General features: G+C 44.2%; 2 protein-coding genes across 4 annotated transcripts in view; both read left to right on the plus strand.

The window, feature by feature from the left end:
* The window catches only part of tmx4 (thioredoxin-related transmembrane protein 4), a 103401-nt gene extending 100824 nt beyond the window's left edge, over positions 1–2577 (plus strand). Inside the window, exon 8 of the mRNA XM_068044363.1 lies at positions 81–2577. Within this exon, the coding sequence (XP_067900464.1) occupies positions 81–337 (257 nt within the window). The 3' untranslated portion in view covers positions 338–2577. The remainder of the gene's footprint in view (positions 1–80) is intronic.
* A 5168-nt stretch (positions 2578–7745) lies between these two features.
* The window catches only part of hao1 (hydroxyacid oxidase (glycolate oxidase) 1), a 48701-nt gene continuing 30074 nt past the window's right edge, over positions 7746–26372 (plus strand). For 2 of the 3 annotated variants that reach the window (XM_068045728.1, XM_068045730.1), the window contains exons 1-2: positions 7746–7992; positions 19493–19644. In XM_068045728.1, the coding sequence (XP_067901829.1) occupies positions 7823–7992; positions 19493–19644 (322 nt within the window). In that variant the 5' untranslated portion in view covers positions 7746–7822. Of the gene's footprint in view, positions 7993–8127; positions 8351–19492; positions 19645–26372 lie in introns of those variants that run through there. The other variant, XM_068045729.1, reaches the window with a different exon arrangement.

The following is a 26372-nucleotide window of genomic DNA, read 5'->3' on the forward strand; positions in this document are numbered from 1 at the left end:
GTGCTGGTGGCGACCAAACAATTGAGTGTTTCACTGACTGTGTCTCAGGACACCTTACCCTCTGCTTTCTGTATTGACAGAGTTTATTGAAGGGGAGCATGAAGAATTCGAGGAAGATGAGGGCGATGAGGACTTTGAGGAGCCTGAGAAGAGGGAACAGGATCCTCCCGACTCGGGAGCAGAAGACGAAAAGGACGGGTTGAGCAAGATCTTGGGAGAGGAGTTTGCTGTGGAGGATGACTCCGAAAACGAACCATGTGAGGGTAATTCTGATCAGCCAACGGGTAGCGAAGAAGACAGTGGGCTCAGAAAACGAATAATACAAGAAGACTCCTAAATGCCCCTTTTTTAGAAATGAATACCACTAGCCAGATTCGGACCAAAGAATTGTGCTTCTGTGGACTTTCTGTCCCAACCTTTTGGACTTTAATATTTGGTTTGTTTGGATTCACTTTTTTTTTCTAGTTATGAATTTATTGGCTCTGACAATCTTGATCAAATGTTAATTGAATATAATATACTGGTTCTACCTGTAACTTTTTTAAAAGGGTTTTTTTATATAGGTTAATGAATGTTCCACATTTTGTACTTTTTTAAAGGGCAGCAGTGCTCCAGTAAACTGCTGAATATACTTCAGTGAGCACAGGTTATCTTGAAAACAAATAACACTGCCTGCCAGTTTAACGCCATGACCTTGGCCAGATGGAGAGTTCTTTGGCCTTTCTGTACACCCTCTTGAGGTGCATGCTTTAATAGGAATAGTATCTTTAGGTAGAAGTTGGCAGGTTTAAGCTTCTAGGCACGTAACTCGGCATCTAAAGTGTACACAGTTTATGGCGCACTCCATTTAGGAATGCAGTGTCAGTACACATGCTAAATCAAACTAAAACAGGATTTACAATAAAGGCAGTAGAACGGTTAGAACTACTGATATTAAAAAACAAGTCTTGAACGGGTGCTGTCGTCATGATGAGAGTGACTTGCAAGACGTCCCCTCTTATGTAGGAATGGAGGCGGCGGAGGGCTTGCTGACTTATTGTGCAGTCATCCACAGTTTCAATCATTTGAAAGATACACAATGCATTTACACTGCAGCTGACGGAAGGGTAGAAATTGCTGTCAGCTGTGCTGTATGAATGCTGGATGTGTTTGGTACCAATTTCTTCCCCACCTCCACTTTAACAAAAGGTTTATTGCCTCCCATTAAAATAGCAAGGGAGGAATTTGGTCTGAGCACCTACGTGTACTCGTGTAATAGCATTGCTGATCATCGATGCTGTGTAATGTCTGTTGCTGCGCAGATTTCTGTCAGAGGGCAGTGTATTCTTGCGAACCGGCTATTCCTGAAATTGAGCCACCCCGCTGATGCCCTTTTAATGTGCCACTCTTTTTGGAAATCTGTACATTTTATGTCCATGTATAGTAATGAACCTGGGCTGGCTGCGTTTGGCTGGAGTTAAAAAGTGTAAACTGCTGACCTGCATCTACACCCATGTGAACCTCAAACTCCAGCTGTAATCTAGCCAGTGATACAGTACATCTTTAACTTGGGTTAACATGATGCTTGCTTATAAACAGTGTTTCCTTTTGTACCTGAAGGAATCAATTCTCCATAGCGATGGACACTCTGTTTTTTGATTTTTCAGCAGCCTTTATAAAAAATAAAGATTTTAAAAAATGGTAATACACTGCAGAAGAAATTAAAAGACTATTGGGCGGGTGGAGGATAGAACCATAACTATTAAGGAACAGCGTCATTGTTGGAATTAAAATGTAATTAGTCTTGTTCTGAAACTGTTCACTTTTTAATATTACAAGCAATATATTGACAATTTTTGCATGGCCGTAAAGACACATCAATTTCAGATAGATTTAACAAAAGTTTTGCCATTTGTACATAACTGTTCAGTATCTTCTCCTTATAAAATTGGGCCCGTAGTGCAAAGGTTTGTACTATTTTTGTAAAGAATATTTCTTTTCTGTATTTGTATTATGGGGATACAGAAGGCTGTATTTTAAAATTTGCCTTTTTGTATTTTATGAAAATAACATTGGCAAGTACCTCTTTTTTTTGTAAGATGAACACGGAAGTACTGCTCTATTTTGTATTTATTGTTTTGCCCATAGTTTGGCTAGCCTTGTTTACAAGTTACGTAGAGGCTTGTGAAAGCTTGCATGAGACCACAATGGGTGCATGCCTCTATTTTTAAAATTCTCGCCTGTTACAGTTGTCATCAAACTTGCCTTTTTATTCTAAGAAGCTTTTTTTTTGAACACTGTGCAATGTTCAATGACTAATATACTTGAAACTCACAGCTGTTGGATGCTTCTGAGGGTTGCGAAGTCGGGCAAAATGGATGTGGTATGGACCAAAACGTTAATTGCACAGATCTTTTTCACTTCAGCTTTACATTATGTAATTAGCTGTACTTGTTAGAAGGCAGAAGGAATGTGTTCACCATGGCATGGCGATTTGTGTTCATTTTTGGGGGGGGAGAAAACAATTTTTACAATGCAAGTGTTTATAAATCTATTGATTTGTTCACAAAATGCAATAAACCAATGCCTTTTTGTAAATTCTTGTTTGGGTTGTCCTTGCATGGTCTTGCTATTTTAATACTAAGTGCGGCATAGCATACCATTGTGAGTCGCCTGTCATTGCTCCTGTCCCAGCTCACCTGCTGATGAAACCCTCATTCATGCCTTCGTTACCTCTAGACTTGACTATTCCAACGCATTCTTGCTTGGTCTCCCACATTTGACCCTCCATAAACCTGAGGTCGTCCAAAAGATCTGTTGCCTGTGTCTTAACTCTCACCAAATCTCATTCACCTATCGCCCCAGTGCTCGCTGACCTACATCGGCTCCCCATCTGCTGTAAAAGATCTCCTGGCACTATTTTGAAGAAGAGCAGGGCAGTTAGCTACGGTGCCCTGGCTGATTGTTAACCCTCAATTAACATCTCAAAAACAGATTATCTGGTCACTGTGTGGGAGCTTGCTGTGTGCAAATTGGCTGCCGCATTTCCAACATCACAACAGTGACCATATTTCACAAGTATTTTATTGGCTGTAAAGTGCTTTGGAATATGCTGAGGCCATGAAGAGCACTATATAAATGCAAGTCTTGCTTTCTGTTGAGCTTTTTGGACAATTTCTGAGAGATGTGATAAGGTGCCCATATAGTGCATTGTTTATATTCTTTTCCATTTTTCTTCACAGAAACTCTTGTGAATCCGATAAATCTATAGAAGAAATAATGTATTTTCTACTTAATTACTTCTCCTAGCATTTTGAAGACACATATCAAACATAATCTTCCCTTACCCTGAGGATAACTGAAATTGAATTCCTCCCAATATGTTTTCCAATCATGTTTCCGGTTGTTTGTCACATCTGTGCAGGTACAACTGAGCAACACCCAGTTGCACACATCTCAACAGATAAGGTATTCAGAAATTGCTTATTTTATACAAGATTGGAATCTGTTTCTCTCTTTGTCAAGTTGACATTCTGGGTGCAGTTTCTGGACTTGCATCAGTTTGCAAATTCTAAGCAAAGGCACATTTTCGATTTCCATCCATTACTAACACAGATTCAGAACTAAAAATCTCTCTCGCTGCTAGAATTTTCCATGTGTGCACATGGGAGGATTGGACATATTGTGGGAAGCAAGTTGCCCTATTATTTTCTCCATATTTAAGAGACGACTCTTAGACTGGTCAAATATTCTGCAGTGTGTCTGTTCTGCTCAGCATAGTGGGGAAAGTCTTTGCTCGAGTCGCTTTAAACAGGCTCCAGAAGCTGGCTGAGCGTGTCTACCCTGAGGCACAGTGTGGCTTTTGAGCAAAGAGATCCACCATTGACATGCTGTTCTCCCTTCGCCAGCTACAGGAGAAATGCCGCGAACAACAGATGCCCCTCTACGTTGCTTTCATTGATCTCACCAAAGCCTTTGACCTCATCAGCAGACGTGGTCTTTTCAGACTACTAGAAAAGATTGGATGTCCACCAAAGCTACGAAGTATCATCACCTCATTCCACGACAATATGAAAGGCACTATTCAGCATAGCGGCACCTCATCAGACCCCTTTCCTATCCTGAGTGGCGTGAAACAGGGCTGTGTTCTCGCACCTACACTGTTTGGGATCATCTTCACCCTGCTGCTCTCACACGCGTTCAGGTTCAGAAGAAGGAATTTTCCTCCATGCAAGATCAGGTGGCAGGTTGTTCAACCTTGCCCGTTTAAGAGCGAAGTCCAAAGTACGGAAAGTCCTCATCAGGGAACTCCTCTTCGCTGACGATGCTGCATTAACATCTCACACTGAAGAGTGTCTGCAGAGTCTCATCGACAGGATTGCGACTGCCTGCAACGAATTTGGCCTAACAATCAGCCTCCAGAAAACTAACATCATGGGACAGGACGTCAGAAATGCTCCATCCATCAATATTGGCAACCATGCTCTGGAAGTGGTTCAAGAGTTCATCTACCTAGGCTCAACTATCACCAGTAACCTGTCTCCCGATGCAGAAATTAATAAGTGCATGGGAAAGGCTTCCACTGCTATGTCCAGACTGGCCAAGAGAGTGAGAAAATGGAGCACTGACACGGAACACCAGGTAGGCTTTGAGGCCCCACACGCATGCCCGGTTTGACCTGCGGCTGCAGGCTGCCCCCGGTGGTCCGGCTGCGGAGGCTGTTTTTTTTTTACTTTAAAACTTTTAAAAGCCACTGAGAGAGCGCCTCCATCTTGAGGCACCCTCTCTCTCACCTGAACTGCAGGCGGCTGCTCCTTCCAAGCAGGAGGACTTCCTATTGGTCCTCCAGCTTCAAGAGCCCACCTACGGTCTTAATTGGATGGTGAGCCCACCCTCTGGCAACTGATTGGCCAATTCGGGTAAAATCACTGCCACGTGACAGTTTCCCACAGTCTGCGGCGTCGGGAACCTCATTTGACCCTGATGTTGAGGTCCCAACCCAAAATCATGCCCTATGAGTCTGTCATGTGATTATGTGGCTTAATCCTAGATGCCTTATGGTTCCCTTGCCTGCTGTGAAAGTTGGTATTGGAAGAGCAAAATTTATGCGTCTATTTCCATTTGTTTTCAGTCTGCTGAATTGGTGTGAAGCGTAGAATGTACAACACAAGAGAAGGCCATTCGGCCATCCCGCCTGTGCTAGCTCTTTGAGCTATCCAATCAGTTCCACTCCCCTGCACTTTCCTCATATCCCTTCAAAACTTTGCCCTTCAAGTATTAATCCAATTCTCTTTTGAAAGTTCCTATTGAATCTGTTTCCACCACCCTTTCAGGCAGTGCATTCCACATCACAACAACTCACTGTTGTTACCACCTAGGCAGGAGGAGTGCACTGTTCATTCAGTCCCATTTCTCCACAGGTCACAACATATGTTTTAAATTTTCCCACTTACTGAAACAATCAATCAGGTACTCTATATGTCCCCAGAATAAAGCACACCAACCAGGTTTCTTTAATAAACAGCAAAATTATCCATTTATTATAAACCAAGTCTTGACCAATAATAAAATAAACATACACACGAATTAAATATTAAACCCCTTATTTTATTCTAGCCCTCACGTACATACACATACAAAACAAGTTAATCGGGGGAAAAAAAGGGCTTTTTTTTTTTTACAGCTGTTACAAAAAAATACTTAGATTGAAAAGAGCGTATGGAAGTCCTTTGTTTTGGCAAGGTATCCCAAAGGCGAATGGGCGGCTGTCAGTGGAATCTTCCTGGAACAGTTCTTTCCAGGTGATCCATTTGGGATAGGTTTTCAAAAAGATGCAGCTACAAAAGGCTTCACCTAGGTCCTACATCAGGTGTGCAGCAACAAAGGTTTCAATTCTCACACAGTTCCTTCAAAGATGCAAGGTTTTTGCAAACATGCAGGATTTCTTCAAATACAGGAGGCAATAGTACAACTTGACGCAGGGATTCTTCAAAGAGAGAAAGATATCAGCTGTCTTCACCTGGCAGGCCAATAAGCAATCTCCAACAGACTCTGGCCAAACACCAACTGGCTTTTTTCACAGTTCAAAATGAAACTAAAACCTTTCCAGAGGCAAGTTGTGTGATATCTATAAATCCTGGCTTGTCACTTCTTTTCAAACATCCCTTCAGATCAAAACACAACCCCCTGCTGGGTTCTTTGCAATGTGGTTGACTCTTACATGCCCTCTGAAATGGCCCAGCAAGCCACTTAGTTGGCAGCCCACTGCCATGTTTTCAAAGGCAATTAGGGATGGGCAATAAATGCTGGCCTGGCCAGCGACGCCCACATCCCATGAATGCATAAAAAAAAAAGATGCCTTCCAGTAAAACTTGTTTACATTCAGTCCAAACCTTTTGATAACTTCTTTTAAGAAAAACACCCAAAGTTCAACAACTTCAGATTCCAACATCCATGGAATCCCTTTTCAGTTTTAAAATATAGATTCTCAAGTTTTAACAAAAAATGGAAATGCTAGTAACAGTGTTAAAAAATGTTTCCTCATCTTGCTTCTGGTTATTTTAAAATTACCTTAAATGTGTTGTCCTTTGGTGACTGACCCCTTCTGCCATCGGAAATGTTGGAATGCCTCACTCACTGGTGACTCCAGGTAATATTGGCCAGAATTTTAAGCTCCCCCAAAGATCGGGAAGGTGGTGGGGGTAGGGAGATGAAATGGAGCGGGACGCTTGGGGGGCCCTTCCCGACCCGCTCCTGCCTCTGCCGCCACTTTACACAGGGTGGCAGTGTGAAAAATGGCCTGCCTGCCCCAGGCCAATTGAGGCCCTTAAGTGGCCACTTAACGGCCACTTAAGGGCCTCTGTCCGCCACCACGGGGATTTTACCCGTGGTAAGCGGGCAGCCCAGGCCTGAGAAAAGCCACCTGTTAAAAGCAGACAGCTCTCTGACAGCATGTGGGGGTCCCTCATGATCGGGCACCCCCGCTATCCCAACCACCCCCAACACACAACATGCCTCCCTTCCCCCCAGTTGACCACTTGCTTTGCCGGGGCCCGACTGATCACCCCCCCCCGTGAGGCAACAAAAACTTACCTAGGCTCCGGGGCACCCTGATATCATCATCTTGAAGCTGGGCTGCAGTCCCAGCAGTGGCCACTGCTCCCAGTGGCGCCGCTGGGACTAAGAGCTGCCGATCTGCTGATTGGCCAGCAGCTCCATTAGGTGGGACTTCCTGCCTCAAGTGGGTGGAAGTCCCGCCTCAGAACAGTTATGGGGCGGGGAACCACAAAATGCGGATCGGATCCCTAGACCAAGCGGAAGTGGGATTGCCACTGACTGATCGTCTCCCGTCCACCGAGGGAAAAATCTCGCCATTGTATTTTTTTGGGTGGTGGCAGCAACAATCAAAATGAGTGGACTAACTGATGCAAAAATGGTTCTAAAAATGGATGTTATTCAAAAAAAAAAGTGGTCATTAACATTGAAAAAAAGTTAAGAAATACCAACCTGTTCGAAGGTGCTGAGTGCAACCCAACCTAAAAGAAAACATCCAAGACCAAATCTCCATTCATGGTATGTGCAGCTTTCCTGGCAGCCATTCAAAATGAACTTCGATGGCAAAAAAGCTTAATCCTGGCAGGAAAGCCAGGAAATTGTGCCAGGTATTCATTTAAATATACAATCGCTGTAAAGGCTGTCCAATTTGGCCCCACACCCCAGCACTTTCCCCATAATGCTGTAAATTAATTCTTTTCCAATACATGTCCAATTGCCATCTATTTTGCCTCAATGAAGCAATGACATGAATCGAGCATAAGCAGTCTAGCGCATAAAATGCAGTTGAATGGAAGTTAATGGGCCAAAGGACGTAGGCGCAAATCATGCCTTCAGGCTGCTGATTCAATTTCCTGATTTCCTTGTGCCTTCACAACCTGCCCAGCTGAGTATAAAATCTACCAAGATGGACCATAAGCTGACATTCAGTGCTATTCTTGAAGTGTCCGTTTTCTACAGGTGGGGTAATCTGATCTTTTTTTGAAACCGTTGATGAACTTATGCTAGTTTTCCAGATTGGCATGTATAAATCTCAGATAAGTAATGATGCACACTGACTGTCAGAGTAAACTTCAGCTGTCAACCTGAGAGTTAAATGTTAACCATCTAGGAAAACAGAGTGCAGTGTAGTGATTACTGGCGGACTGTGTTTGCCTCCCGTATAAGACAAAGTAGAAAGAATGTCTAGTAAACCGGTGTGCATTAATGACTTTGAACAACATGCGAAAAATATTCTTCCCAAAGCAGTATATGATTATTACCATTCAGGAGCAGACGAACAACAGACATTAATGGACAATGTGGCTGCTTTCTCAAGGTATTCTTGAAAATTAATTTAGGACAGATGATCTTGATTCACATTGGGATTTGTTAATGCATCTGCAAAAGGACTGCTCTGTTAAGCCTAAAACAATTTTCTAAAGAGATAAACAAAATAGAGAAACAATAAAAATACTTGCATTTTTGATCGTGACAGTCGAAATAAGCTAGCAAATCTATGCATTGATTTACAGATTTACTGGGTATTTTAGAAATCACTAGAAATTACTGTTTTTATTACAGGCAAGCGCTTAATGCATGCCTTTACTCAGTTGGCTATTTTAATATGGGCACAACCTAGACAATTTAGTCCTGTGCTAAAATAGTAGCTAGAGCAATTTCATATGAAGATATTAAGTGTTTGGTTGCAATTGTCACCAACTTGTATATTGCTAACCATTTTGTTCAACAGTTTAGCTTTAATTGTTGGTGAAGTATTAAGGGGGCTTTCTCCGTTTGGTGGCTGAATGCTGCTCCCTTTAAGGATCTGACAATAAATTAACATTTTAATTATGTTAAGTTTTTAATAAAAATTCTGAAATTTCTACAGAAAAATACAAAGTCAATGTTCTTTTTCTCTTCTGAATATGCCTTTCATTTCCTGCTTTTTAAAATTTTGTTAAAACTGTTTCTTTTCATGTTTCTTTGCTCATCCTACTCCAAGTTTCACAAAGTAATTTTCTTCAATTGGCTGAACTGCTGACAGTCCTGATAGTTTAACATTAATTCTCACTATGTTCCTTGGTGCTAATTCATGCTCGTGGTTTTGTCCCATTGCTTTGTCTGTCTTTCTGCCTTGAAGCATGTTTTTTTTACCTGATTCTGGCCCAATGATTCTCTCTACTGTCTGTTTGAATGTTATTTCTCTCAGACGCTTCCTCTTTATTGTCTTTATTTAGAACAGATCCGCTCCAGTTCACCCTCTTACTGCTCTCAACTTACTGGTGTCAGCTGTGACTTGGGTAGTTTCACCTCTGAGTCAGAAGGTTGTGAGTTCAAGTCCTATTCCGGCTGAGACTCGAGTGCAGTACTGAGGGAGTGCTGCACTGTCACAAGTACTGTCTTTTGGATGAGGCCCTGTCCGGCCTCTCGGGTGGACGTAAAAGATCCCATGGCACTATTTGCAAGAAGAGAAGGGGCGTTGCCCCTAGTGTCCCGGTTAATAACTATCCTTCAACCAAGATCACTGAAACAGATTGCTGGTCATCATCATGTTGCTGTTTGTGGGGTCTTGCTGTGCACAAATTGGTTGTTGCGTTTTCCACATTACAACAGTGACTACACTTCAAAAGTACTTAATTGGCTATAAAGTGCTTTGGGATGTTCTGAGGTCATTAATGCAAGTCTTGCTTCTTTCTATGTTTGACTCTAAGCCTATTTTAATGTTTATCCAATTTTCTCTTTCTATCACCTTGAGAACCCAATGTTTCCTCTTGTCCTTCCATCCTCTTCTTTTCATGAGGCACGTATTATAATTTCCATCTCTCTCTTTTCCCCCTTCCTCTTTCTCTCACACCAGATACTATTTTCCCATACTACCATTTGCCTCCTCCCATGTAAGTGTTAAAATCACACAGCTCAGGTCCTTTGTACCATTATTTTCCTTTGTGCCACTACACACATTCTGAGAGTGGCCTGTACTAGCCACTAATCGGCTTGATGCTGTTCTGGTGCTCCTGCCCAGTTTGAGGTTCTCAAGTGCCTTCCTGCCAGCCAAGAATCATAAGGCTGTGTACAACAGTATTGCTTTGAAAGTTTGAGGTATTTGGTAAATAGCAATGAGATCATTTATACCACAGATCCAAATAAATGATTCTCTGGTCTTCATGTGATCAAGAAAAAGATAAATATAAAAACATGCTATTACATTGAGTTGTCCTCATGAGGTTGCCCAACACTGACCTCAAAAAACTCTCAGCTCAGGCCTGGAAGGCGGCTGTGGGGGGTGGGTGGGTGTCAGGGCGGGAATGCAGGGGGTGGGGTCATTGTCAGCAAGGGTAGATGTAGCTCTTAAATTCTCCAGCTCCTTTAAAGGTTGCCTAATTGTTGCTGGTGTTGAAAACTGAGTGCCGCCATTTTCAGATGTTGCTTTTTGGAAGTGCTTCTCTCTTGTGTGGCTTCGCCATGCTGGAGAGTAAGACAGGGTGAGCCATTGCACAGGCTTCATTGCACTCATGTGCTTGCTCCCCTTCTGTGGGAGTGCCCAGCTGCAGCAACATGGTAGAAGTAAGCACTAATGCAGCAGCTGCATCTCAGAGTGATGCTCCAACCAACCTATCCACTTCCCCTTAAATGAGAAAAGATATATTGGGTAGCAAGAAGGAACAGCACGACAACCTAGCATTCGGCATGACCAAGCCCTTTGCATCTAATGAGCCTGTATAAAGAGGTACAGTCAGATGTCAATCCAAGGAGACACCCGCAGTCCTCCTACAGACACCTCATTTAATCTTACAATTGGGTAAGCACAAGGCTGAAACACAGGCTTAGAATGTAAAACACACAGAAGATATAGGGCTTGATTTGAACTGCTCCCCAGGAAATCATGCAGGGTGCATTTATAATGGGCTGTGGGGGGGATGGCGGAGATCTGGCAGATTGCAATATTAATTACAGACAGCAAGGAAACCAGCCCAATGTTGGTGGTGTGCTCTTTAAATATTCAGATCAGGCTCCTGTGATCTAATCAGGAGTTTGATCAATTTTAACCTGAAGCTTGAGCAAGTGAGCAATGATGGCTTCCCCCCCACCCCAGGCCAAATCTGCTGGGAACAGGAGTTAGGGCCGGAAAAGACCCAGCAACATTAAGATTTTAAATTTAAAGAAACATTTCCTTGCAGGCAAGGAGCAGCAGGAATACTCCTCTGGGTCCTGCAAGGAAACCTTACACATCCTCTGCCCCAGGCATCCTTCAGCCAGAATTCCCTTCCTGGAACAGTTACCTGGTCCTGCGAATCAACAATCAAGGCTGACACTCCAGTGCAGTAACGAGAGAGTGCTGCACTGTCAAAGGTGCAGTCTTTCAGATGAGTCATTAAACCAAGGCCGTAACTGCCCTCTCAGGTGGATGTAAAAGATCCCCTGGCACTATTTTGAAGAAGAGCAGGGGAGTTATCCCCGGTGTCCTGGTCAATATTTATCCCTCAATCAACACCACAAAAACAGATTATCTGGTCATTATATTGCTGTCTGTGGGAGTTTGCTGTGCGCACATTAGCTGCCGCATTTTCTCCAATACACTTCAAAATTTCTTGGCTGTCAAGCACCTTGAGAAATCTGATGGTCATGAAAGGCACTATATAAATGCAAGTTTTTCTTTCGTTCCTTCTTAATGAGGCTTCGAGATTGACTTCTAACTCAGGATTTCAAATGGAGAGTTGGGTTCTTTGTTCTATTGGTCTGTGAACTTTCTGTTGTACCTACTGGCTCGTTGAGTTGATCAATCAAAGTCCGATAGTTTCAGAGCGTTCAGTTGGTGTTCAGCTTGTGTTGCAAACACCTTCAGAATATGGGCAACCTTCAAAAGTGGGGAACTAATTTAACTGCATTAGCTGATATATGTCTAATTTCTATATCTGTTGGTGTCACCAGAGGTTTGTGATAGATTAGCGTTGCCATGGCTTTGTAGGCCTTTATTTTAGTGCACGCTTATGCTTGCCACTGTTTTTACAGTTGTTAAGCTGCTTTCTATAGTCGTCCAATTCCTTCTGTGTGTGTTTTTTTTTAGCTTTTCTATACCTTGGGGAAAATATACCCGCTAGTCTGAGCCTATAATTTACTCTCGTTCAGTTTATTCTTTTATCACATTTTAAGGCTTGAGCTCCCTGCAATCCTACATGGGGCTTTTGCCATTTTGCTTTTCAGCAACACAAATATATCAGACATGTTATCAAAGGTCAAGTGGTTAAGTTTTGGTTGTTAAGCTATTTCAGTGATGTGATTTTTATCTAATGTTCCATACAATGTCCTGGCTTGTTCATTTGTACAATTATTTTACAAATCGTTTAAATGGCACTGGGAGACTAAATGGAATAAGGAGGAATTTTTAACCCCTCTAGCTGGCGGGAATGGGGCTGTAACTGAGTTCAAATTGTGTCAGGATATTTATCACCCTTTACCCACTCGATTCCCACCTGCTGCCATAGTAACAGTGCAGTGGCTTTAGGCGTCTGTGATGCCCGCTTGAAGCAAGGGAGTATGTCATGAATACATCCAAATCAGAATCTTATGATCTCATTAGGACATATGACTTTGATATGTCAGAACGGAGGTAATGGCAAGCACTTAACCTGTTAACTAAAACCTTGATTCCTTAGGGCCATTGGATGCAGTATTTAAAGGGGCACCCACCTACAAGCACTCATGGATATCTGCTTGCTCTTATATTTAGACTTCCACCAGAGAGTTTGCCTCAGAGATAGTTTTTTTTCACCCTGCATTTATACTGCTTCCACACTCTCAATGAGTACACAGCTTATGATGGGTGCCATGCGTGATCCTTTAATCTGCTTGCATGAGGGAAAAGGAGTGACACCTGAAGCAGCAATTGCCTTGCCGCAAGCAGCAGCAGTTGGGCCTGTTAGACAACCGAATGGAAGAAGGCCTCCTCAGTCCATAGGGTCTAGCATTCAGAATGGGTTTCCTGGATCTGAGTGAGGAGGCTACGCTTCTTCTTGACCTGTGCAGCCTCCTGCAACAAGGCCAACTGCCTGCCCGTGACAGCGAAGTTAACCACAGTCCTTAACTTCTCTGCCTCAAGATCTTTCCAGGGAGGTGCAGGGGACATTTCTCAAATCTCAGTCTGCACTTCAGAAGTGCATCAGGCAGGTCACCAATGCCCTCTTTGCTAGGATCACTCTCCTCTTTGCCAGGATCACCAATGCCCTCTTTTTCAGGGTCAACAACCAAGTATTCTTCCCAATTGGTTGCAATCAGCCAGAATGAAAGGGCTCTGGGAACTGCTGCAGTGGCTGGCTTCCCTCGTGTGCAAGGGGTCATTGACTGCACACATGAAGCCATCAAGGCCCCAGCTGCATTTCCTAGCAGGAAGAGATCTCATTGCACAACTGCGCAGCTTGTCAGTGATCATCGCCACAGAATCGTGCTGGTATTTGCCGGGTTTCCAGGCAGCTGTCACAATGCCTTCATCCTGTACCAACCAAGCTTTCCCCACTATTATGCCTGTCAAGGAATGTTAGATCGTGGTTGCTCAGGGAACAAGGGCTATCCCCTCCAATTGTGCTTAATGATACTTCTATGTAAATCCAGCACTCCTGCACAACTGAGGTACAACTGGCGTCATGGGACCACCGAGATGTTCATCGGGGAGGCAGTTGGGCTCCTCAATCAATGTTTTAGGTGCCTGGATAGGTCAGGATGCTTGCTTTAGTATAACCCACAGGCTCTCTTCTGCTATGGTGATGTTTTGTATGTTGCGAAACCTCGTGATCCAAAGAGGGTTGCACATGGTGGAGGAGCAGCAGGAGGAGGAACTCCCCTATCTGACGAGGAGGACTTAGGTGAAGGTGAAGACGGAGGAGAAGAAAGAGGGGCCTCTGCAACACTTTGCAGCCTGAGATGCCAAAGATTACTTGATTGTTCAGTGCTTTTGGCTGACCTTCTCATTCTCTGAAATGTTACACAATTCCCCTCGGCATTAACCAGTCCTTGTCACTTCCTTCACCACTTCCTCAGTAAAGAATAATTAATACGTTGAACAATGTATGACAGTCTGACAATGTAGGCTTATAGGTTGTTATGAAACAGCCCTGGTGACCCTGGAAAAGAGGGCATTAGGGACTCTGGCAAAAGTGCCAAATGTGAAAAGGGCCATTATTTAATGGCAAAATCAATAATTGTTCTGAACTCACTATTCACCCAACATCGACCCATATTGCCATCTTCACTGTTTCTTTTTAATATGCTTACTACACCTACGAGATGCTCCATCAGTGGTATCAGCATAGAAACATAGAAAGATTTACAGCACAGGAGAGGGCCATTCGGCCCATGGTATTCCTGTCGGCCATAAAAGTGCTAACTGACCTTATTCTTTCCAGCTCTTTTTTTAATTTGTGCATGGGATGTGGGTGTTACTGGCTAGACCAGCATTTATTGCCCATCCGTAATTGCCCTTGGGAGGAAGGGAGTTCCAGGATTTTGACCCAGCGACAGTGAAGGAACAGCGATATAGTTCCAAGTCAGGATGGTGTGTGACTTGGAGGGGATCTTGCAGGTGGTGGTGTTCCCATGCATCTTGTCCTTCTAGGTGGTAGAGGTCATAGGTTTGGAAGGTGCTGTCAAAGGTGTCTTAGTGAGTTGCTGCAGTGCATCTTGTAGATGGTACACACTGCTGCCACTGTGCGTCTGTGGTGAAGGGAGTGAATGTTGAAGATAGTGGATGGGGTGCCAATCAAGCGGGCTGCTTTGTCCAGGATGGTGTTGAGCTTATTGATTGTTGTTGGAGCTGCATCCATCCAGGCAAGTGGAAAGTATCTTGCTCTGTAAGTTAAGGCACTTCAAGTGCATATCCAAATGTTTTTTAAATGCGATGAGGGTTTCTGCCTGTACCACCCTTTTAGGCAGTGAGTTTCACATCCCCACCACCCTTTGGATGAAAACATTTCTCCTCAGCTCCCTTCTAAACCCTCTACCAATTACATTAAATCCAGGCCCCCTGGCTACTGACCCCTCTGTTAGGGGAAATAGGTCCTTCCTATCCACTCTATCTCGGCCCCTCATAATTTTATACAGCTCAATTAAATCTCCCTTTAGCCTCCTCTGTTCGAAAGAAAACAACCCCAGCTGATCCAATCTTTCTGGTGAGAAGTTACTATTTCTCGTGCGAGGACCCTTAAGATGCTTGTGGTCGGTGAACTGTGGGAGCCAGGGCCTGTGAGGGCTCAGCTGCAGACTGTTATTAGGGCAGTCGGACTCAGCTAGGTTTCTGGCATCATGGCAGGTAGTGCTTGAGGAGCTGGTGACAGTGCAAAAGAAGGGTGGCCTGTGCTACTTCCACTGCGTCAAACCTTTAGAGCCCCTATAAAGAAAGAACTTGCATTTCCATAATACCATGCATGACCCTGAGACACCCCAAAGCACTTTACCTTTGAGGTGCAGTCACTGTTGTAATGTAGGAAGCACGGCATCCAATTTGTACACAGCATGCGCCCAAAAACAGCATGTAATAATGACCAGGCAATCTGTTTTAGCTCTTGGTTGAGTGATAAACTTTGGCCAGGGACACCCAGGAAAATGCCCTGCTCTTTTTCAAAAGGTGCCATGGAATCTTTTACATTCCCCTGAGAGGGCAGCCAGGGCCTCGTTGAAGAAGTTGGCACCTCCAACACTCCCTCAGTACTGCACTGGAGTGCCAGTCTAGATTATGTACTCAAACCTGTGCTACCCACTGAGCCACAGCTGATACCTATGCTTGCAGCCCCTCCAGGATCTGGCAGGGTCTCCAAGGTGAAGCAGATGTTGGAACCCAGAGATTGAATGGCAGAAGTCTGAGCTTCCAACAAAGCTAAGAAAGCTGGTGGCACAAGCCTGGTGTGATGTCCTGCCTGCAGCATCTAGGGACATTGCCACATGTTCCATGCATGAATGCAGAGTGCTGATTGTAATTCCTTGGCAAGCTTTCCAATACATTGTACAATTGCAGGTGTGCCAGAAGGAGTTTCCTTTTGAAGTCTTGGAGCTGAACTTGCGCTTCAGCGAGACATCTTCTGGGCTGCCTTTTCCGCTAGTTCCTACTGTCCCCTCATGCAGGGTGTTTCACCAAATGCAGACCTCATTGTGTAGCCCATTGGCGGGTCGGGGGTTGGCGGGTGAGTTGGTCAGGGGGACGGTTTCTGTGCTGGTGCTTGTGTGTGACGGTGCATCTTATGGAGAATAGACAGAGTCCAAGTGCTGAAAACAGCCTTGAGAAGGGAGACAGAGACAAGAATTAACATGACACTGACAGACTAGACAGTAACCAATGTCAGGTTTCACGATGTAATATGGCGTTATCAGACTGGTTAAATGTGCAATTGCTTTAGGCCTGGATGTTGAGTGGAACTCACCCAGTCTTGTTGCTCTCCCTAGGGTTCTGTGGCATTTTTTTCCGGCAGGAATAGAGGGTGAGAGTTACTGAGGGGCTATTGACAAGGCATGTGCATATGTGCGGAACTTATTGAGAGTGAGAAGAAGGAAATTATTAGCAGGATGCAGGGATGTTCATTGGAAAGTACATAGCTGCAGTGTGAAGTGAGAGAGGAATCATCGGAAGATTTCCTTGTGCTGTAATTGCTACCATATGAAAACCAGGTTCATGTGGGATTCTGCGATGGCAACTGGCAAGAGTTGAGCGTGTGTTTGGAAGAAGGCTTGGTGCAGCATCCCCTCATGGAGAAGGAATGTGAAGCAGTGGAGGAAATGTTCACAGTGGGCAATGGGGTCAAAAGGATAGTTGCCAGGTGTTACTCAGAGAGGTGGCAAAAAGCAGAGCTGTGCTCACCCTTGTTGCTCTGGTCAGTTAATTGAACCTTTCTCTGCATTGAGTCTGGTTCCTGGGGTTGATGATCTTTGAAATGACGAGCCACCTCTCTCCAAGCCTGTTGGATGTTGGCCTTTTGGAATCTTCTTCTCATTCCTTGGAAGGAAACAACCCTCATTGCCCTGACCTCTTCCACTGGGACCTTCCTGGGGCAGAAGGGGATCACGTGAAAATCAACCAAGTTGGCTCATGAATTAGATCCAGGGCATTGTTGGTACTACAGAATGATTTGATGAAATTGCCTGGGTACCAAAGAGCAGATCACAGATTTCCCAATGCTGTAGTAACCCTAGTTCAGATGCTGATGACTAAATTAGCATTTGAACATCTGCACAGAAGGGACAACTTGCAGGCTGGTAACTCTTCCCAGGGAGAGGCGGATACAGACAGGAGAAAGAAAAAACGGAAAATGCTGGGAACACTCAGCCGGTCTGGCAGTGTTGGTGGAGGGAGAAACCGAGTTAAGGGCTGGGATTTTACCAGCTGTCTGGAGACAGGCTGGGAGCTGGGAGGGCTGGTAAAATGGCAGCGGAAGGGGTCGGGAGGGAAGCCCGACGTCTTCCCATCGCCACAGGATATTCCGAAAAGCAGGAATGGCAGCAGCTTGTCCGCCTGCCAACCGTGGTGGACAGCCAATTAAACCAATTAACTAGCCTATCAACGGCCACTTTATGCCTCCGCCGGCATTTTACTGGCATAGGAACAGCCTCACCCATTTCATGGGGAGACCACCGGGTACATCGAGGCAGCTTCCCAGTTGCTTCTTGCGGGTGGTGGGTGGGGGGGGGGCGGTGCAGAGAGGGACATTCTTCTCAGCATGTTCGATGATGCATGGAGGGGCCCTCTAGTGACAATTGCCACCCCCACACCACTGATGCCACTGTGGTGTTCGCCCCCTCTGATCACCTTCCCCTTGCAGCTGCAGCATGCAACCACCTCTATCTGTGGCGCTGCCGAGGCTGCTGATTTGCCAGCCCTCTGATTGGTTTGGGAGCTCAGAGAGGCAGGTCACCAGTCTTAATGGGACGGCAGTCCCAGCGGCGAACTCTTAATTAGCCACTGCCGGTAAAATTCCCTACCCGGTTCTGCCGTTCACCCATGCAGACTCGGGACCTGCATTTTGTCCTGGCAGCGGGACCCATGGCTGGTAAAATTCCAGCCTTCATGTCAGGTCGATGACCTTTCATCAGAACTGGGAAAAGTTAGAGATGTAACGGGTTTAAAGTGAGTATAGAGAAAGGGGGGAGGGGAGGACAGTAGGGAAATGGAAAGCAATATAGATGAACAAGAGCAAAGAGACCAATGGAAATCCTGTCGGTGGAAAGAGTAGAACTTCTTCAAGGTGGGCATTCCTGGAAGAGAAGTGGCAGTGAATTAAATACGAATACAGACAGGAGAAGCTTTGCCACTGAGCACCTATTGTATTGACGCAGAATGTCGAGGTACGGCTTCAGAAGTTGTTTTATTCTTTTTACCTTAAGCTTTAGCAATGAACGGGGTTCTCAGATAGGAGTGTTACTTTAAATAGATCAGATGAATGTGTTAGTGTTTGTACAACAGTATCCACAGCATAGTTGTCAGGACAATTAACTCTACTCTCACTGACTAGGGGAACAGGTACAACATGTGACTATACCAGCTGGATAGACCTTACTCTCTTTCAATGCAGGAGACTACATCTGATAGTGCAGCTATCTTAAGATCAGCATTAATTTAGACACAGCATTAAATTTAAAAACAATTGGTTCTGAGAGATATTTTAACAGATCACAAAAGGAAATCTTCATACAGTAGCCATTCTGTCTCACAATGTAGCTAGAGCTTTATTAATGTTTATTATACCACAGGCTGAAACCTTCTCAGGCTGGATATCCCATCAATAGTCTAGAGAGCACTATCACCAGTATATTGTCCTTAATGCAGAATATCTCCCATTGGAATGGGAGAGAAAATACTTTCACCCCAAAGAAGGGTTGCTAAAAAGAATTGTCTTATGTCTCCCATTGATACAGGTCAGCATCAAGTCTTGGCAAATCTATCTGATTTTTCATGATTGGTTTTCCAAGGAGAAAAGACCTATTTTGAGGCATCCAGAGGATTCAACTCCTACTGTCTATCATTCACCTAGAAAAGAATAGGAATCCTTCCTGCTCCTAGATGCCAAGTCCATTACTCTCTTTCTCATTCATTCACAGGATGTGGGCAACGCTGGCAAAGCCAGTATTTATTGCACATTCCTCATTGCCCTTGAGAAAAGTGAGACACTTCTTGCATACAACTGAGTGGCTTGCGAGACCATTTCAGTGGATATTTAAGAGTGAGCCACATTGCTGTGGGTCTGGAGTCAAATGACTCCAATTAATTACTTCCTCACAGCCATGTTGGGATTTGAACTCATGTCACCTTGACTTGGTAGCTCCCTGAAAGAGGCCCGAAGCCCAGATTCCAGTTTTCTTTAACTCCTTGTGAGGAAGCACAATGGTAATGTCCCTATGGGGAAATCACAATTCTGAGACTGACTTTGTCATCCTTTGGTACAGCAACTTAGTACATCATGGAGCAGACTGGTAGATCATTTCTAACTCTGGTTTGTGTTATTAGATGGAGACTATGCCCACACGTGCTTAGAGATGTGTCAAAAATGGACTTATCTGTGACTGTCTTGGGACAAAGAATTAGCATGCCCATTTGCATTTCTGCTACTGCTATGCAACGAATGGCACATCCAGAAGGCGAAGTAGCAACTGTAAAAGGTAATCTGTGTTGATGCCAGCTCAGTTCTTTTCAAAGCTACCTACTGCGACTTGCATTGAGATGTTAATTACATAATAACTTTTTTTTCTCGGATTGTCAACTATCTAATTAAAATATGTTGAACTTCACAGCCTGGAGTTTCAGCGCAGTTGCCTTGGTTTCCTTTCCAGCACAGTTCACTTGCAATCGGCCAAATCAACAATCGAAAATTGTGGAATTTCTGGCACAAATTATGTCCAGCGCACCTCGAGTTTCCGCCATCTTTTGCGCTAGTTTATAAAACGTTGTGCTGGAAGCCAGTCTCGTCCACCAAACTGGCCACACACCCATTCGAATTAATCACCATGACGAGTTTCTGTTAATTGCGCCCATTTAATAAGAGCTTAAGAAATGGCAGCAGGAGTAGGCCATATTCCCCTTTGAATCTGCTTCACCATTCAGTTAGAACATGGCTGATCTGATCTTGGCCTCAACTCCACTTTCCTGCCTGTTCCCCATAACCCTTGACCACCAGCAAATAGTTCAAAAATCTGTCTCTGTTCGCCTTGAGTATATTCAATGACTGAGCCTTCACTGCTCTCTGGGGCAGAGAATTCCAAAGATTCAATCTGAGAGAAGAAACTCCTCCTCATCTCCACCTTAAATGAGCCTTTGAGGAGGCTGTTAAAAGGAAATCTTTTCTCACGGCACAAAGCCACTCTCAAGCAATTTGTAAAAGCTTTTAAATATTAGAATTTCTTTTGAATTTGTGAAGAATCTGACTAGCGTACACCAACGAAACTATCAAATGATTCTGTATAGTTTTATAAAAGTCATTTTCAGTTATTTAAAATCAGATTATACACAGCTGCTGGGCACTCTGATTAGAAGTGCTAATGTTTTGTGATAAACCAACTCTCAACTGCAAAAATAAAAGTTGCATCAAGCTACCACTGTTAAAGACATCATGGAATGCTTCTTAATGAAACAAAAACAAAAATTACATTCTAAAATGTTGCCCGATTGTGCGGGTTCACGCCAGATGTTAAGATGAGTGATTTGCAAATCAACTTTAGCGGAAAAGTAAGCAAAAAAAAACCTTCTGAAAACACAAGAATATAAGAACACAAGAAATAGCAGGAGTAGACCATAGGGCCCATCGAGCCTGCTCCACCATTCAAAACGATCATGGCTGATCTTAGGCTTCAATTTCACTTTCTCACCTGCTCACCATACCCCTTGATTTCCTGAGAGATCAAAAATCTGTTTATCCCAGCCTTAAATGTATTAAACAATGGAGCATTCACAACCCTCTGGGATAGAGAATCCCAAAGATTTACAACCATTTGAGTGAAGTAATTTCTCCTCATTTCAATCCTAAATGATTGGCCCTTTATCCTGAGACTGTGCCCCTGTGTTCTACATTCCATAGCTAGGGGAAACAGTCTCTCAGTGTCTACCCTGTTCAGCCCCTCCAGAATCTTGTATGTTCCAATGAGATCATCTCTCATTCTTCTAAACTCCAGAGAGTATAGGTGCAGTTTTGAGCCTGGATCACTACTGCAGTGTCCCTAGATCCAGAAGTCCTCTCTCAGTACTCGTTGATCCCAGCACCAACCTCACTGTTCTCCGACCCTGTAATCACCTTCACCAACACCCCTCATATCTCACCCCCATGTAAAGGCCTGCTACCCGACCCGAACCCGACAGGACCCGATGACGTGTTGGTTTCAGGTTGGGTCAGGCCATTCTTCCGGGTCCGGCTTTCAGGCTTGGGTCAGGTCGGGCTGGGTCCAGGTCGGACACACACAGTATTACATTTTGCTCTGCTGGGAAGTTGAGTTTAATAAGTGTCAAAAGTTGAAAAACCTACCTGAGCTGGGAGTCCGGGATGTCAAGGAGGGAAACTCTGAGTCTGCGCAGTGAGCGAGTGAGCGTCTCTATGACGTCATCACGCTCATGCTGCAGCTTCCTGCAGATTCGGAATCGCAAGGTAGGTAAAGTGAACATTCCGGTGGTCGGGTCGGGCTTGGGTCGAGTCGGGTCGGGTCTGGCGCGGGATAAAATGGAGGGACTCGGGCTGGGTCGGGCTCGGGTCCGATGTGGTTCTGTTGGGTTCGGGTTGGGTTTATTTTTGCTGACCTGAGCGGGCCTTTACCCCCCATGAACCGAAATTCCAAAACCCTTCTTTGTACTGCTTCTAAGCCTCAGGATTTCCCTTTCAGTGTGCCCAGGCTCTGGGACCCCTTCAAAGTATCACTCCACCAAAAAACCCTTTCCGAGCATTGTCCGACTCCCGGGAATTTTTTTGTTGTGAACCCTTTCAGCTGGACTAGATTTCCATCTCATTTATTTCAAAGTCATTGAACTGAAGTTTACCAGCTCTCTGAAAATGTGCTGGGAGGTCAGGGGAGGTGGGGGGCACATAAAATGGCAAGGGAATGTGGAGGGTGGAATGCCAGTCGTCTTCCCACTGCATGCCGTCTTGCCAGTGACGGGGAAGGTGGAGGACAGCTGTCCCGCTCGGAGACCAGTTGAGCCACGCAAGTGGCCAATTATCGGCATCTTCCTGCCTCCGCTGTCATTTTACCAGCGGGTTCAGTGGGGGGAGCCCTCCTATTTGGGCACTCTTTAGTCCACCAAGGGGCCCCTGCGGCACTGGCCACCCCGTGGCAATGCACCGCCCGTCCTCACCAACCCCAACCCCTCTACTCAGCCACCGCCAGAGTTTGCCTGACTGGCCCCAGTGCCTCCAGACCCCACTTATCTGGTTGGTGAGGACGCCATCCATCCATTGAGTCCTCTTCTTACCGATGCAGTCCCAGCAGTGCCCACCGCTCCTTAATTAATTGGCCACCACCAGCAAGATACAGCCCTGGGTCCCCGCACCTGCCACCCCCCCCAACCCCCCCCCACCATCTCGCTTTTGGGCCCATCAGCGGGACCCTCACAACCATAGTAAAATCCAGCCCATTGATTGTATCTAGGTTATCCATATTTGGGAGGGCATTCTAATCAATCTTCCCTTTTGAATATTTGAAAGAAGAAGGAGTAATTCAGAATGTTTACTGTCTTGTGCTCATTCAGTTGCAAGTCCTTTTGCATCTTTTATGCTTTTCCCCTATTCTCCACCTACCCTGTTATTAATGTATAACCGAAAGAACTTTTTTTACTGTTAAGCTTTGTCTGTGCAGCTATACATTTTCCCTGCTCTCTGTTTGGCCCCATGATCACTGTTAATGGCCTGGATTTTGTGGTAGAAATAACGGTTAGGCTATTGGCGCTCACCATTATCAAAGTGTAAATTGGACAACACTGTCCAATGACGGCACATGCGTTGTTAAATGCCGAAATATGGAAGTTGCTGATGGAGGTGCAACGTTCCTCCTAAGCTTCCTTGAAAACAGCATTTTACTGTCTGACTCACCATTCAAAAACATTGAATGGCATGTACCTCATAGATTCAGAATAAGCTCACTAGAAAAAGTAAGGGCATGTCCATTCCACTGTAAGTATCCTCTTAGCGATATAGTAAGTCTTAAGTAATACTAAACAACCTCTCTGGCACTGAAAATTGTCTTTTACAAGTGTGGAGTCTCATTCCTTTAGATTTTAATTACGGCTGGAGATTTAAAAAAAAAAATTAAAATCTGTTTTTTACTTTTTTCTTTCTGTTCCCTTTATCTCACCTAGCCCAATCTTTCTTTCCCTCTCTTTATTTTGCTTTCTGTGTCTGATTTAAAGTGGAATTCAATATTATAACTGTATGGACTCTTCAATGTGATTGGTTAAGGAGATACACAGTTGTTTGTCCTTCCAAACAGGTCCCAGATATGCTGTGCTGTTTGGATTTTAGACTGACAGCAAATTCCAGTATATAAGTCTATGGGAAGTCTATGGGCAAGTGCATGTCTAATTCTAATCATTGGCCACTGACCGCAAAATCCAGCCCATAGTGTAACTGCATTTTCTATTTTCATCCTAGTAAACTCTTCCTCTTTCTCCCTGCAGGACCTACAGACGCCATTTTGCCTCTTTATTTGACTTTTAGTGTGTCTGTTAATCCTTTTGAAGTCATGTTTGTGCAGTCTGAACTTATTGATCATGGTTATGTATTCATCCTGTGTGCTGAGAATTATATGTTCAGAAAGGTTCTGCTGACTCTCTATTCAAGTGTTGAGCATCATTCTCCCAATCCACTTGCTTTGAGTGTCCTCTCATTTCATTGAATTTAGTCCTTCTAAAGTTAAATACATAACGTCTTGGAAGTAATTTTGACTTTGGATCAAGTGGGTGTTGTTGATTGACTTCAATGAAAATAGAAATCAGGAGAGGTGTATAACTAATATCGCCTCTCTTACACTATCACCCCCTCCCAACCCCACCACACCAGCTCCCCCCCCCCCCACCCCTCACCCCTGCCCCACCTTGGGCTTTGAAAATCGGAATGGGAAATTTCTTCAGCTGGGCCAAAATCCTGGCACTCCCTTCCCAACAGCACTGTGGATGTTCCTACTCCACATGGACTGTTGCGGTTCTAGAAGACGGTTCACCAACACCTTCTCAAGGGCAATTAGGAACGGACAATAAATGCTGGCCTTGCCAGCAACACCCACATTCCAGGAATGAATAAAAAAGATGTCTCTGCTTACTGCTCCACAGTGTCGCTACGACTTCCATTTGTGACTAATAAGCACCCAAATCCAGCAAAACTCGCTGGACTTCAACCAGAAATTGTAACTCTGTTTGATATTTCTCCCCCTGTCTCTAGTCCACAGAGATTCAGGCCTGTAAATAGAACTGCCACCATTACGATGATTGACAAACTGAGATTAGGCCAGGTATAAAATCCGGGATCTTCCTTTACAATGTGGCTCTGTGCTACAGCAGTCAGCAGACTTACATAATGAGCTTCTCATTACAATTTCTGTAAATAAACATTTTTCACATATTTTATGAAGTTTAATTTGTGAGTAATACATTAAATGAAAGGTGAATTTAATACTAAATCAGACATAGAAACCAAAATAGAGGGGAAAGACTGGATTAAGAGAGTTTAAAGAGACAGAAGAAAAAAGTAAAAAAAAATAAATCCTCTTTTTAAAATCTCCAGCAACAATTAAAAGCTGAAGGAATGAGATTCCACAAGTTAGTTTTCAGTATCAGAGAGATTGTTTGGCGGCAATTAAGACTTATCAGACCTTTAAAAAAGGTCCTTAGAATGGAATGGACAAACCCTGACTTTTTGTGGTGGGTTTAGTCTCTATCTTGGACATCAGTACAGGAACTTCATGCTGTTTAATGAATTTGAACAGAGAGCTGGATGGCGAGATGCTTTTTTCTAGCACAGCTTATGGAGGAGCAGCACACCTTGGGGTAGTGAGTTCTGGATTGTGGTGTTTAACTGCACATTTGCGCTTGCCTGACTGTTTGCTTTGCTCAAAATAATGATGAGTGCTGTTAGCCTCACTGTTAGTTTGGCAGTAAATTCTGGCCCAATGCAAGCAGGTAGATGAATCCGCCAATTAAAATGGGAATTAACAAAAGAAAAATGAACTATATCGATCATAGAAGGGGAAAGGAGAATGCCGGGAGGGATTGGCTAAAAGTGTTGGAAGCACAAAGAGGACGCGAGAAATGAGTATACTCAAGATGTTAAGTATGAAAATAAAATAATTTTGCAGTGTTGTAACAGTGAAAGAGGGGCTATATCTGCAAAAAATTTAAGTGGCTCTAAAGTGAAAGGTAAAATAATTGAAACACTCAATTAATATTTTCCAAAAATATTTTCTGGAGAGGATAATACTTGATTGCCGTCCAATTTCTGTAGCACATCCAGTACCACAGATTATTTTGAAATCAGTGTGACTGATTTGAAGGAGTTTATAACTCAGTAATGCCCTAGGACTGATGGTCTATGCATTGGGCTGCTGAAGCAAATTGGGAAGACATTTATGGAACACTGGCTGTTGCCATGGAAGAACCACAATGGACTACTTCCAAAGGCCTGGAAGCTGGCAACCATAATGCATAGAGATAAGAAGAACCGTGGAAAATACAGGTCAAAGCAATAACAGATTAAATAATGGACTCTACTGGGAAGGGCAGACTGGAGGCGTTTATATATATGAATGACTTGGATGGGAAAACAGTCAGCACGGATTTAGAAAAGGAAGATGCTACCTGACTCATCTCTTGGACTTCTGTAAAAGCAGAAATAATTTTCAACGACCCATTTATGCTAGAAAATGGGGCAGTTTGCAGTTTAAATGTAAAAACTGACCACCCTTTTGTAGGCCATAGCCCGCCTATTGTGATTTTCAGGTGACCCTCCCCCTCTCCCACTCCTGCTCACTTAACGACGCAGATGAAAGTCCTATAGTGGTTGCAGGATCCTGTTTGTAATTTTCAGTACCAGTGGGCTTTGAGAGGCCTAACCACAGAGACCTTTACAGTGCCATTGCTCCCGTCTCCCCTTCCTCGATTTTTCTTCTGGCTCAGCTCCCCTGTGGAGTCACCAGATTGCATGTGCCCCTGACAGCAAGCTACTGTCAGTGATCATTGAGTGCTCGGCAGCTTGACCACCCAATGCGAAAATGCAAAAGAGGCCCAAACTTGAAAATGGTGCTAGCCTCACCCTACTGGTATTCAAAGGCAGTCTGCCTACCTGATTACATGGAATTTTAAGCACAGAAACAGGCCTCCTTCAGCATTATTAACTTTACCTCACCCTATCAAGATATCCTTC

This window comes from Heterodontus francisci, chromosome 13, assembly GCF_036365525.1.
Source record: "Heterodontus francisci isolate sHetFra1 chromosome 13, sHetFra1.hap1, whole genome shotgun sequence".
NCBI lineage: Eukaryota > Metazoa > Chordata > Chondrichthyes > Heterodontiformes > Heterodontidae > Heterodontus > Heterodontus francisci.